We start from the raw sequence: 14,236 nt of genomic DNA on the forward strand, positions 1-14,236 counted from the left end.
AATTTATATAATTCACATGAATGTGTGTCAATTTAAACTAGAGAGTTCGTACATATTCTTATAATAGTACAATACTTACTATAATTTAGTAAGCATAGAATTTTACCTACTGGCGGCAGAATGTCATCAGAAACATGGAATTTTGGACTCTTTAGCTCTCTGGATTGAATCTGAATTGCTCTTATACCAACTATGTGACTCCCCAATAATTTAAATTTTTTTTAACACTTTTCAAACACCGTGAAAGTCTTTTTATTTTTTTATTTTTTATATTCTATTCATAATTTAAACCCGCTCTAACCTAGGGTATACCATAGATTTAAAGTAAAAACCATTCAAACCATTTACAATTTAAAGTAAAAAAAAAATCAATAAATAAAATATCAGTTTTACAACAAAAAATAACAGTAGACTCTCAAATGCGGTCCAATACATTCCAAAAATATCCTTAAGTCTCTGTATAGTGCATTATTCGTCCACCTAATCCTGTGAGTCTGAAAAACCGTAATGTAAAGAAGTATGAGACAACTTAATATCTTAATATAATCCCACAAACCCTTACCTGGTCTCTAGTACACAATATACGTAAAGCAGATAGGAAAAATACCAAGACACTTGCATCAAAGTTCAGGATCCTTTGTCAAGACATCCTTCTCCCTAGGACACAGAGTTCGGGATACATTGTCCTTCTTCATGTGGTCAATGTAGTGCACTACTAGGCATATGGTTGCAGCTCTACCTCCACCTTGAGTATCAGATTCTAGTGTCTCCTAAGCCACTATGGAGGGGGATGAGTTCACATTTGATCCATGACATAACTGTCGAAGTGCACCTGCGTCAATGCATGTCACGAGGTTGGTGCAGGTGTTTGTTCATATTTGACAAGGTAGCTCATTCATATTTAATGAGCAATGTCACCCCATCTTTTAGGTTGTAACAAATTTTTAGTGCAACTTAAAATTTACTTTTCGAGAGCATTTTCTCAGATACAAGTTATTTCTCAAAGTAAATGTAACATGTCATATTTTGAACCATATCATCAAGTTGCACTTGGGTCAATAGCCATAAAATTTATGCTATTCATCTCATGCCTATTATGTATCATACATCATTTGCCATATTTTCAAATTTAAAATATGAATAGCATGAATTTAAAATGGTAAACCATCATTCACAAAATTATTTAATGCATTATATCATGCATCCATTACATTCTTTTTCAAACGAGTCCTTGGACAATTCCAAGACCATAGATTACATGTGTTGTAATAATTTCTCTCATAACATAATTGCTATACTTGCAATTTAATTTCAAATGGGTCCCTAAACAAGGCAAAATTCATAATCCAAAACCATTTTGTACTCTCCATTTGCAAAATAAGTTAAAATTTAAGTTTTAATAGAATTTTTTTGAAAAATATACTAGATTATTTTCTGATGTGTCATAAACATGTTGGGGATTTTTTAAATTGGTAACCATTCTAAAATTATTTAATTTTAAATTTGGGTAGAAACTGTCTTTAATGGAGACAAATTTGAACATGTTTTAATAAATGTTTTTTTATAGGCCAAAATTGAGTTCTAAAAATTCTAAAATTTGAACCTCAAACAGGGAACACATAGATACTATTTCATAAAAATTGATATAGATAAACTTGACCAGATTTAATCTCAATTTGGTCATTCAATTACAAACAGATTAGGACAGGACAAAATTATCAATTTTGTTTCTTGTTCTGAGTACACCTTCTCAAATTTATTAAAATTAATTGGCGATCCTAAAAATTCTAAATTTCAACCAAAGATAATAGATATGTCAAAGCTCATTCATAAAAATTATAAAGTCTAAATAAAACTTATAGTATGCTTAAACAATAATTATAAAACTCATCAATCACAAAAAAAAATCACAATCACAGATTCTGTTTCATAAATCCGACAATTCCCAAATCTCTGATCTATTCCAACTGAGATATACAGTTAAAAAACCTAAAAATTTTGTTAGAGCTTGAGCATAAATTTAGGGAACTCCTATAAAAATTTTAGGAATCTCCCCCCTAGTTCGTGCTCTAAACATTTGAAAATTTCAGGCAACATTGACCCTATATATTTTAGACTGTAGATACTATCTACATATATACAAAAATCAAGTCGGTTTTGAGAAACCATAACTTAGGGAAAAGGTTAAAATACAACTTGAAATACATGCTATGTCCTAGATTCACATATGAAAGGCCAAGAAGCAAACCAACCTTCCCTTGGGTCGTCCAAGGGAGGAAGAGAAGTTATGTGAGAGAGAGTGAGCTTAGGAAAATTGGAGAGAGAATAAAGAAAAAGGAGAGAGGGAGTGAAAGTTAGATAGAGAAAAGGGGGCTTGGGGGTATTTATCGGCAAGTGAGGAGGTACCCCCCCCCCCCCCTTGGGTGTCACTCAAGGAGGAGAGGGAGGGATGAGAGGGCAAAGGGAAGGGCTAGATAGCAGCCTCCCATGAGCCCTTCTTTGCAAAATTTTACCTACCCTCTTTTTTCTTATTTTTCTTAAAAACTCCTAATTTTCCCATTTTACTCTTTACCTTTTTCTTTATTTACTAAGATATCCATTGTCTTTTTTTTCATATTAACCCTCACCATTTTTGTTATTTACTAATATGTTTTTGGTTTTGGATTTAGATCCAAATCCAACAAAAGATCCAATTCAAATTTTATTTGGATCGAATTTCCTTTGTTTTGGATCACCCCATAGATCAAATCTAGAATTGTATTTTTTATTATTTTTATTCTACAAAAATCAAGGGTATTACGTATGTGACAAGGTGGGTCCAATGCATAGGTGAAAAGGGTGGGAGTGGAAACATGGTCAACCCAAATGCAAATCTAGATCCAAATAGATTCACTGCAGTAGAATTGAATCTGCACCCAACTTTTAAACAATACCATTGGATCCAACAAAAAGAAAGGTTGAAAACAAAGGTTTTACATGTAAAACTTGCAAACATATAGCATTTAACCTAGATCTGAATATAGGTCAACAGGAAGTTCTGATCCAAATCCAGAAAATCCCTTCATACAAGTCCGACTCCAATATGAACATACATCCAGATCTTAGTTTAACATCAATTGCTTAGAATATGTGTTGGATTCGATCAGAGCTCCAATCAAATCCTATTCATTCTTACTCCCAGCCCACCATCAAATTAAAGACGTTGTTGGCACCAGATTGTGCAAGATATCCGATTAACCTAAACCTGGGTTAGTTGGACGCAGTAAGACCTATTTGCTTCTAATTGACTAGATGGTTGAGTCATTTCGATCTCTAGCATCTGAATTCAGTTGGGTCCAAAACATATTTGAGTCTGTATAAAACAAAGTCGCACCAAAGGGTTTCGGGTTCAAAAAAGGCCACAATTCTTGAGCCAAACACCAAAACCAACCAGACTGATGCATTGTATTAGATCTGATTTAGTTAAACCTATATTTGAGTGAAATCTGAAATTTGACCTCGTAGATGGATTCAATATGGTTGATTTAAAAAAAATTGACTCCTGAATCATCTTTTTGACAAAACAATAAATCATAAAATTATTGAGTTTTGAATTGCCAAAAAATCTTGTAAACAAGTCAAATTCAACCAATTCAAGTGCTGATCTTTACTAAACAGATGATGTAGATCACATCTACAGAGTTTGAATTGATCAAAACAACTTACATCAGTAAAATCTCAAATAGGAGTACGAAGATAGGGATGACTTTGTCTTGCAAAAAGAAGGCATCAGTACCAATGGAGATCCAGCATCAGTAAGGAACTTCGTGTCGTGGCTGCTCCACTCTGTTGCGGTCTCTTCAACGACACTTCATTGCACGATGTGTGTTCTGGAAATGCTTTTCTTAAGGCATGTGTGCCAAATTTAACTTTCATCTTAGGTATGTAAGTAGGGTTCCTACACTTGAATTTGACTCAACTTGTGCCCTAGCCTAATGCTAGCTGACCCCCCCCCCCCCCCCCCTGAAAGGCCCTGTACTTTGGTTCTTTTGTGGTTTGTGCCTAGCTTAGTAAGGTTGAACTCCCTCTTTTATATACCCTGTGTGCAAAGAAGTGAGGGCAGAGGTAGAGAAGTCCTTAGGCACTTTGGGCTAGTGTTGGTCGACAAGACCATAGCCGGTTCCCACAAAGCCTTAGCTCTCAAAGGCATGTCCTTGTCATGCAATCTTAAAGAGGTCCCATCAATTGGTATCAGAGCCAAGGAGGGTTCTAGCTCTCAAAGCAAGCATGAGATGGATATGAGAACCATTGCGGAAGAGACTAACTCCAAAATGTTGGAGGAGATAGCCACTATGAACCACATGTATGGAGGGTGTGAAAAACACTAATATCCTCATGCATGTAGTCCCCTCTTTGCTTGAGAGATCACATGGTAGAGAGTCCCCAAGGACTCCACATGAGCACCCTATGAAGCACCAAAGGCATGCCAGCCTCTAACTGTGCAAAGAGACACTGAGAGGATATGGATGATAACCTTGACCGTAGACATGAGGATGGCCGAAAAGTGCGCATTGAGTTGTCAAACTTTAGTGGAGAGGGCCCAAGGGATTGGATCTTTAAGACCCAACACTATTTCACTTGTCATCATGTTGTCATGGAGCAACAAGTTGACGAGGCTATGGTTAGATTTAAGGGAAATGTGTTGAGGTGGTTTCATTGGGTGAAATTATTGAGAGGGAAACCAATTTGGCCCCAACTCCAAGAGGCCATGTTGAAAAGATTTGTCCCAACTATATTGGTAAATCAAGATGTTGAACTTAAGAAATTGAAACAAAATGGCTTATTGAAAGAATACCAAGCCTCAATTTGAAGAGCTATGTGCCTTACTTTTTTATGTAGACTGGCAAACTCTATTTGGGTCACGTATGTATAGATTATAGGAAGTTGAACAATGCAACTCAGAGGGATCACTTTCTGTTGTCGTTCATCGACCAGATTTTAGAGACTCGCAAACCAGCAGTTTTTCTACTTTTTGGATGAATATTCTGGATACAATCAGGTATTCGTGCATCCCGAAGACCAGGAGAAGACGACATTCACTTGTCCTTATGGCACGTTTGCTTATAAAAGAATGTTGTTTGGGCTTTGCAATGCTCCGACAACTTTTCAGAGGTGTATGATGGCAATTTTCTCACACATGATGAATGACGTCCTTGAGATTTTCATGAACGATTTTTCGGTCTATGACTCTTCCTTTGATGATTGTCTCCAGAAGCTATCTCGTGTACTTCAACGTTATAGGGAGACAATTCTTGTGCTTAGTTGGGAGAAGAGTCATTTCATAGTGCAACAGGAGATTGTTCTTGGACATATTGTGTTCGAGAAAGAGATTGAGGTCGATAAGGCCAAAGTGGAGGCTATTGCTAGATTATCTTCACCGACTTCTCTGCGGCAAGTTTGATCATTTTTAGGGCATGCAAGTTTCTATCGATGGTTCATCAATGATTTTAGTCAGATTTTTCAACCGTTGTGCAACCTACTGTCGAAAGACAAACCGTTTGTTTTTTATTATGCCTGTGTGAAGGCATTTATGGCCCTGAAGGAGGCCCTGACTACAGCTTTGATTCTCCGATCTCTTGAGTGGTCAATACTTTTTGAGATTATGTGTGACGCTTCTGATTATGCTGTTGGAGCTATTCTTGGACAGAAGATAGAACGACGATCTCATGTCATTCACTACGCTAGTAGGACCCTCTCTGATGCTCAGTTGCATTATACCACTACATAGAAGGAATTGTTAGCTATAGTTTTTGCACTTGAGAAGTTTCATTCTTATCTGTTAGGCTCCAAGGTCATCATTTACTCAGATCATGCTGCATTGCGATACTTGAATAAAAAGGATGTCAAACCGTGTTTCATTCAGTGGATTCTTTTGCTGCAAGAATTTGATCTCGAGATTCGAGATAAGAGTAGATGTGAGAACCTTGTAGCAGATCATCTATCCAGATTGACATTGGAGACACAACTTCCTTTAGTCACCTAAGGCACAAGAAGAGTTTGAGATGTTGAAGAAAGCAATGGTTAACACACCGGTCCTTGTACTACCCAATTTCTTTATGTTATTCACAATTGAAACCGACACAAGTGACATTAGAATAGGTGTGATCCTCATGCAAGATGAACACCCAATTGCTTACATAAACAAGGTCATCCTAAAGAGAGTACATGCGATGAGTGCATATGATCGGGAGATGCTTGCGATAGTACTTGCTATCAAGAAATGAAGGCTATATGTCTTGGGAAGATATTTCATGGTGTGAACCGACCACAAGAGTCTTAAGTACTTTATGGATCAACACGTGAGCAAAAATGAATCATGAAACTCCAAAGTTATGACTTCAACCTTGAGTATAAGAAGGGAGTGTCCAATTGGATGGTTGATGCTTTATCTAGGCGAGAAGAAGTTACTGGTGACATACCACATTCTCCATGAGAACAAGGGGGTAAAGGAGCATGGTGGATTTGATATGTCCCCCAACACCAGTCGGTAACCCGTTGGCCACATCAGCCGACCAGTTGGGCTAACATGGCAAGTCTGTCTCCTCTTTGTTTCTTTTTTGTTAGAATTAGTTTTAGTTCTAGTTCATGGCCCATGGTTTTAGATAAGAGGTTTTAGTTTTTGTAGAGCTTTAAATAGTTCAATTGGTGTCATTTCTTGTAAACTTTGGAATATTGAAATTGAAACTTCTCTCTTTGGGCTGATCTTAGATCAAAGAGCATTTTGCTCACATTAAGCTAGCCTAGATCAAATTGATCTAGCTAGATTGGCTAGAAGATCATTCACCTTGATCGGCCTCTAGATGGCTAGCTCGGCTTAGCATTGGATTTGGCGCACATTCCGACAAGTGCCAACCCCTCTCCAGCGACTTGAGGAGGCACGAACGAACGGATTCTCTGGTGTTATTGTTGCAATTGGAAGATCCACGGCAGCCGCACCTCAATCGGCGCTCACACTGAGTATGAGGACCGACCTCCGCACAGGAGAGCCATCCTTGTTGATTGGAGTGTTGAGGAGCCCCTGATAGCACGAACACAGCCCCTGTGCCCTTGTCACCATGCGGCAGACGCAGCCACACCTTTCTTGGCAGATTCTGGTCAATCACCGCCACTTCCGTCGGCACTTCTTGGTTTTCTGCTGACAACACCTTGGTTGCACACCTGCAGACCGCCAGTGGAATCTCCACTAGATGGGCCAACGCAGGTAGACCCTTGGACAGGACGTGTGCAGCCCCCTGTGCGCACTGTCCTTGCTGCGGCCACCTGCAGCAGCGCTTTTGGAGGTGCCACTGCCACCCCCTACACAGCCGATTACGTACACTTCTAGCGTGCGTTCTTTGGATTTCCAACGGCAACCAGAGGTTGTGGAAGTTAGTCAGCCGATCGTCGCCGCCAAGGTCGAATATCCGGCGGTTGATTAGTACTGGGGTGATTCCCTTGGGCGTTCGGGGAACAGCAGCTGCACTGCACAGGATTAAAGGCGCAGCGGACCAGAGGCCACACAGCACTCTTGTGCATCACTGTGGGCGGCAGGAGGAGCAACAGTTCGCAGATCCGCACAAGCACAGTTTTAACTACATCGGGTTGTCCCTCACATTGAGCGAGTTTGGCTCTTGCATTTGTCCTCATTTTTTGACATATTCTGGAGGACTGTACTTAAGATCTTCGTGCCAAATTTGGCCTTCATCTGAGGTTTGAAAGTAGGGTTTCTAAGCCTGAATTTGACTCAGTCTGTACCCTAGCCTAGTGCTAGCCGAAACCCCCCTTGGAAAGCCTTGTACTCTTTGTGGTTTGTACCCAGCTCAGTAAGGCTGAAATTCATTTCTCACATACCCGGTGCACCAAGAGGCGAGAGCGGAGGTAGAGAAATCCTTAGGCACTTTGTTCTGGCGAAGCCTTAGCCCTCAAAGGCATGTTTTTGTTGTGTGATCCTAAAGGGGCCCCATCACACGCTCATTCATGCATACTTTGTGTATGCATTTACTTGCATGAGAATACTAATGAGAAATGCATAAAACAGTGAGGTGTATGGATCTGTTTTCTTGCAAAATGATAACATGTTCTGAAGCATGACAAAAAATCTTTGAAGCAGAGATCATCAGAGAGTTTTACAAGTCATCTAGAACAAATGCATGAATAATCTTTTTGAGTGGCGAGTTACATTTACACACCATAAATTCCATAATATTGGCATAGCTCGGGGCCATGAAAGAAATAACCATTTAGTCCTACTACGAGGATGCAAAGTCCAAGACGATTTCTTGTTATTTCTATCCATCCTTTGGCAGGAGCTATAGTGTTTGTCACTAGAAAGGCCTCAAATGGATGCTTGGCACCATTAAACATAAAGGGGGAATCAAGGAACAAGGCCAGAGGGTAGTAAGGGCCAATGGAAGTTCCTCGAAACTGTATATCAGTTAAAGTTAACCCATCAGTCATATCAATGATTGAGAGCTTTTTGCTCCATTGCACAGCACATGAAGCATATCTGATATCCCAGAGTGGCTTGATGTATCCAATGGCATCATAAAGACAGCGGGAAGGGAACATGTATCACTTTGTCTTTCCAACAATATCGCTGTGCAGCGCATTCATGATCTTCATGAACATCAACAACAGCACAAAGTTTTGGTGTTCCATATTTTCCAGAACTTCACCTAAGAGGTGAAAATTGCAACTCGGAATCTCATAAGCACAATACTAACCGGTGACAAGAACAATTAAAGAGTCGATCAGTAACAAATTGATGCACCATGCTCTTCAACATTCAAAATAGCTCCATCTAAGAGATGAAGAGGGTTTGTGTTTAATGTAGAGGATAAATTCTAGCCTTAGAAATAAGCATAACCTATTGATGGAAAACAGGGAAACCAATAAGAACTATCCTCCAAAAGCCAGCAGAACCATTTAATATTCAGTCTGCTGTTCTCACAATTCCAACTTTACACACATATAGACACAAACCCATATCAGCCATCAATATACAAAATAGTGCCGGTGGCAAGAAATGAGCATTGACATGATGAATGATGAAGTAAGTTTTCAGCCCCTCACTAATGCTTGTTTAATTTTGATATGTCAAACTATAGATGATCGCAGCTTCCAACAAACTGAATGCTCTAATGTTGCCAAGTGGTGCCTTCGTACCCTTCTCAACAATTCTAATTCTGCAATTTCGCCAGAAACAGGCCTCTCAGAAAGATCACTACCATTCTACCAATATATGGCTTTGTTTTGGGTGATCGGTACAATTTCACCATGGTTCCACACCAGAAAATCAGAAATGCACCCAATCAGATTTGACCATGTCCAAGTTGTATGTGTATTTCAGTAAAGATAGTGCTTGTGCTAATGGATGACCACATAAACCTTCAACCTATTTCCAACTAAATGGAAAGTACAAAACACAATTTCAATAGAAGATTTCACCTCAAGTACAACAACTAACAGGAGTATTCTTGATAGCAAGTCCAGCCTCATGAAACAAGTAATAAAAAAGTATACACCTAAAAGAGAAGGAGAATGGAGATCTACCCCTGGATGGGAACTCGAACAATGAGAAAATAAAGAGCCAAAGAAACAGATGGAGAACCTAATGGCTAAATGTATTTATTCAGAAATGGAACAATAAGAAGAAATAAAATAATAATGACAATAACAATGACTGGCTAGTAATGCAGACCTACTAGATACTGTACCTACAGAGGTTAGTCAGGCAGCCTATTCATGAGTAACAAATTCCTAAACACCATTGGGAATCTTCATGTTCGGTTTGAATACATATTTGATCAGTGATTCCTTGATTGAAAGCAACTCTGGGAACTCCTCCTTCAACTTGGTAGCATCCAACTCATTGTTGCTTCGAGCTGCAACTATGACCTTGGCTTGCTCTTCCAGCGTGAAATTCACCCATTTGAAGCTTGGGTCTATATAGTGCTTGTACATTTCCAGGATCTCATTATGGCTCACTACACCTGGGTTTGTGAAGTTCCATATGCCCGTCAGATTTCTTTTCGCCATCTCAAGGGATATAGGCAGAAGCTCATCCAAGATAGTCATGCTGTTTGGTATGTTCACCACTTTGTTGTAACGGGTAATCTTTGTGATGAAGTTCCTAGGGTTGCTAAGGTCAGAAGATATTGGCATTCGGACACGGAGGGTGCACACATTGTCATATTCATTCAAGAGCTCTTCTACCTGGATTTCATGCCAAATAAAACATGTCAGAAATAGATAGTAGCCAAACTTGTTGAGCAATGTAATTAAACTGAATGGAAAGCATAAAAGAGGAAGACTGTACACAAAGGTGAAAACTCTCTCATTAAATTACCATTGCTTTAGTTTTTGAATAGAATGAACCAGTGAAGTTTGGCTTGTCTTCTTCTCTGAATCCAATGCCTGATCCTTCCGGGTGTTCAGCATCATATTCAAATATGCATCCAGTAGCAAAATTTATCATCAATAACCCTTGCTCTTTGCACACATCTGCCAAGGTAAGAGTACCCGCAACATTGGTGCGGATGGTCTCAGTTTTGTGTGATTCACACCAGTCAACATTTGGTCTACCAGTCACTCCAGCGGCATTAAAAACATGGGTTGGCTTTACACTAAGAATATCTGCTATTAGTTGTGACCTGTCCTCCAATCTGCCTCTTCCATATTCAAATGGTATCCCTTGTTTCTCACATATATCACCAAGAAGCCCACCTATCCATCCAGTGCGGCCATAGATCAAGAATTTTAATGATGGGGATTTTTGAGACATGCTTCCACTCTTTGGACTCTTCGGAGGTGGAACAACCATACGATCCTGGCATGAACTAGTTGGCACATAAGAAATCCTAGCATTGTAATCTTCAGGCATGTCAAACTGTCTTTCAGTTCCTGGCATCATTAGCATTCTTGGGTGGGGCAACAATGCACCTGAGACATCTCCCCACCAATCTGGGTTGCTAATATACCATTCCATTGTCTTCCTGAGCCCCTCTTCCCATGTTGTTTGTTCTGACCAACCTAAGTTTTTCAATTTCTCATCATCCAAAAAGTACCTCTGATCATTAAATGGCCTATTTTCCACAAATTGGATAGCTTTATCTGGGTCCATTGAGAAAAGCTTGCAGATATCTTTTGCAACATCAAGCACCCTCCTTTCCTTCTTTGTTCCAATATTGTAAACATGGCCAACTTCTCCTCTATGGAGAATAACTTCAAAAGCCTCTGCAACATCCTCACAGTAAAGATAACTCCTAACATTGCAGCCATCCCCATGAATGGGAAGCTCTTTCTTTGCCATAGCTAAAAGAATAAACTTTGGAATAAGCTTTTCTGGAAACTGATTAGGGCCGTACACATTATTTCCCCTTGTAGTTATAACAGGCAACCCATAGGATCTACCATAGGCCATGACAAGCATTTCGGCCCCTGCCTTGGTTGCAGAGTAGGGATTTGTTGGAAGGAGCTGGGAAGCCTCATGGTTCCCAACTACAGCATCTTCATCAGTTTCACCATACACCTCATCAGTGCTCACATGGATGAACCTCCTGATCTGACCAGTCACTTTGCATGCTTCTAAAAGGACATGAGTTCCATAAATATTATTCTTTGTGAACTCAAAGCTGTTACCAAAGGAATTGTCAACATGGGTTTGTGCTGCAAAATGCATTATGGTGTCAATCCCTTCGGTGATCAGAAGGAAGTTCACAAGATCGGCACTAGCAATGTCTCCTTTCACAAACTTGAAGTTGGGAGAGGATCGCGATGGATTGAGATTCTTCAGGTTGGAACAGTAATCAAGTTTATCAAGCACGACAATCTTGTACTTGGGGTACTTTCTGATAAGCCGGTTGCAAACATGAGATGCAATAAAACCAGCAGCACCTGTGATAAGGATGTTCTTAGGAGTATATTTGCCTGCCTGAGCAGACTGGTGACTGATTGTGGTCATCTTTTCTTGCTTCTGCATAAGTTTGAAGGAACTCAGACAAATGCAAGGCAGTAATAAACAAAAACTTATGGGAAAAAAAAAACTCAATATGTTCAATCATCGAAAATAGAGAAGAATAGATCAAGATTCAAAAGTTTAACAGAAAAAAGGGGAGATCCTGAGAAAATAAACGACAAATTACATGAGTAGCATCATCACAAAAGCTCTAACATTTTTGGCATTTTCCTGCTAAAATCATGATCCATGTACATATGTTGGAACAACTGCCGGAATTTCAAAGAGAGAAAACTAATTACCGAAGAGATCTTTGGTGCTTTTAGCTAAAAAATAGAACAAAAAGAAGAAGAAGAAGAAGAAGTGCCGGTGATCTAAAGTCCAACTGAAACAAATGGAATCTTATAAAGGAAAAGAGATTTCCGTCAAGTAAAAACATCAGTCAACTTACAGATCTATCATAGCCGCAAATCCACCAGAATCACTAACCAAAAGTTTGAAATAGAAGGATGAGATTTCTTTTTCATCCTAGCTTAATTTTCCGATTTCTTTCCGTAACCAAAGATAAAATCACGGATAGGTTACTAATGTAAAGTTTTTCTCTAAAAAAACCTATAACAAAAAGGGGGGAAAAGAAAGTATCAAACAGCAAGAAGAGTTGGCCAAAAAGAAAAGTAAATGTGAACGGCATCGTAATGATAGAAGATGTCAGATCTAATAAGAAAGAGACAACCTAGAACCAATTAAACCCCATTAATAACCAGAAACTGCAAAACCAAAGCTTATGTTTTCTCTATTTTTTCACTTGAATTATCACTCGTACAGGAGTAATGTGCAGAATTCAACTTCATATCACTAAACAGCTCAACGAAACCCCAAAAGAAAAAGGTTAGAAAGTTTCTAGTAAGTGGGTATCCAAGATCTAGTCGAATATAATCAGATCTAACAACAACCAAGCAGGAAAACATACCAACAACATCAAATTACACTATCATCCACAAGAAATTTCCCTCAATTTTTCAGATCCCCGCACAAATCCAACCTAGAGAGACCCAACAATAATAATTTTTACATCATTCTAGAAGGCAGAACATAACGGTAACATCATCATCAGGACAAAAAGATCAAATCTTCTCAAACAATCAAAATTTCTACAAGAACAGATTAAGCAACATAGACACCAACAAACGCATAACTCACCAATACGAGATGAGATCCAAGGGGGGCACAGGGAATGGGAGTGGCGCCAACGGAGGGCGGGTTGGATCAACGATAATAGGAACTGTCAGTTGGGAAGGAGGAAGCCTTTACCTAGTAGTGGGAAGGGAAGGTGGGCTTTTATAGCGAGAGAGAGAGAGAGGTAGTTAGGAGGCACAAGAACTAGCGGACATGATTATGGCACAAACTGACCATGGAATTTCCTAGAAGACAGGCACAGGAAGAGAGAGAGAGAGAGAGGTCACGCAAAGGTGGACGCCACCTGCCTTAGGTAGGCCCCTAAATTGTAGCTTCCGTGAAACGTGCTTCGGAAATTAAGTCATAAAAAATAGAAAGAGAAAACACTCTAAATAAAGTCTTCATTTCTTCAAATATTGCGCTCATAATATAAAAAGTCAAGGAATATCTTTACTATTAACATAAACGTGTGTTTAAGCCATAGTAAACCCCTCATCACCTACCAGGCCTTCGTCAATAAAAAAACCTCTTAACAACTGCACATTAGCAAGCCTCCCATTGTTAAAACTTTGAGGTCTACACTCAGTTTTGACATTGCAGCAAGAGACACTTCCATGAGCTTCCAACAGCTGAGTTTCTTCAACTTGGTGGTGTTTACAAAGATGAACGGGATTCTTGTGAGCACTATTAAGATATATTTTTTTTTGGATTATCAATTTTTTTTTATTTTTTTCAGTAAAACATTTAACAATTAAAATATGACCAAGTAATATGTTAAGGTTTTTATAACCTACCACACATTCGCTGGCCTCCAATCAGTAAAACCCTTGAAGTCCTCCCTGCTCGCTAGGGAGTATACTTGGCTTTGACCTTACCATAAGAGACCTCACCCATCAGTTTCGAGCTTGTTACATCTCATTAATTTGGTGACATTGACAAGTTACCTACCATGTGACTAGGGATGGCAGTGGGGCGGGGGCGGGGCGGGGGACAAGGTTTCCACCCCCGCCCCGCCTCAAAATTTTATCCTCCACCCCCGCCCCGCCTCAAAATTTTATCCTCCACCCCCGCCCCGCCTCTGCGGCG

The 14,236-nt window shown here is 39.5% G+C and overlaps 1 protein-coding gene across 1 annotated transcript; it reads right to left on the minus strand.

The window, feature by feature from the left end:
* Nucleotides 1-9,622: 9,622 nt before the first annotated feature.
* On the minus strand, nucleotides 9,623-13,435 carry LOC149843465 (trifunctional UDP-glucose 4,6-dehydratase/UDP-4-keto-6-deoxy-D-glucose 3,5-epimerase/UDP-4-keto-L-rhamnose-reductase RHM1-like). Its single transcript, XM_089999834.1, has 3 exons — nucleotides 13,175-13,435; nucleotides 10,367-11,992; nucleotides 9,623-10,233 (listed from the first exon to the last, which is right to left on the minus strand). Exons 2-3 carry the CDS (start codon nucleotides 11,978-11,980, stop codon nucleotides 9,778-9,780), a joined length of 2,070 nt encoding a protein of 689 aa, XP_089855960.1. The 5' UTR covers nucleotides 11,981-11,992; nucleotides 13,175-13,435; the 3' UTR covers nucleotides 9,623-9,777.
* Nucleotides 13,436-14,236: the final 801 nt, after the last annotated feature.

The sequence above is a fragment of the Nuphar pumila genome, chromosome 3, assembly GCF_984573655.1.
Source record: "Nuphar pumila chromosome 3, dmNupPumi1.hap1.1, whole genome shotgun sequence".
In the NCBI taxonomy this organism is placed as follows: Eukaryota; Viridiplantae; Streptophyta; class Magnoliopsida; order Nymphaeales; family Nymphaeaceae; genus Nuphar; species Nuphar pumila.

Bases quoted from the DNA above. Each gene is read 5' to 3' on its own strand.
- LOC149843465 (XM_089999834.1), bottom strand. From the start codon at position 11,980: ATGACCACAATCAGTCACCAGTCTGCTCAGGCAGGCAAATATACTCCT. The intron at 10,234-10,366 runs GTAATTTAATGA...CATGAAATCCAG, and splicing joins ATTCAAAAACTAAAGCAATG to GTAGAAGAGCTCTTGAATGA.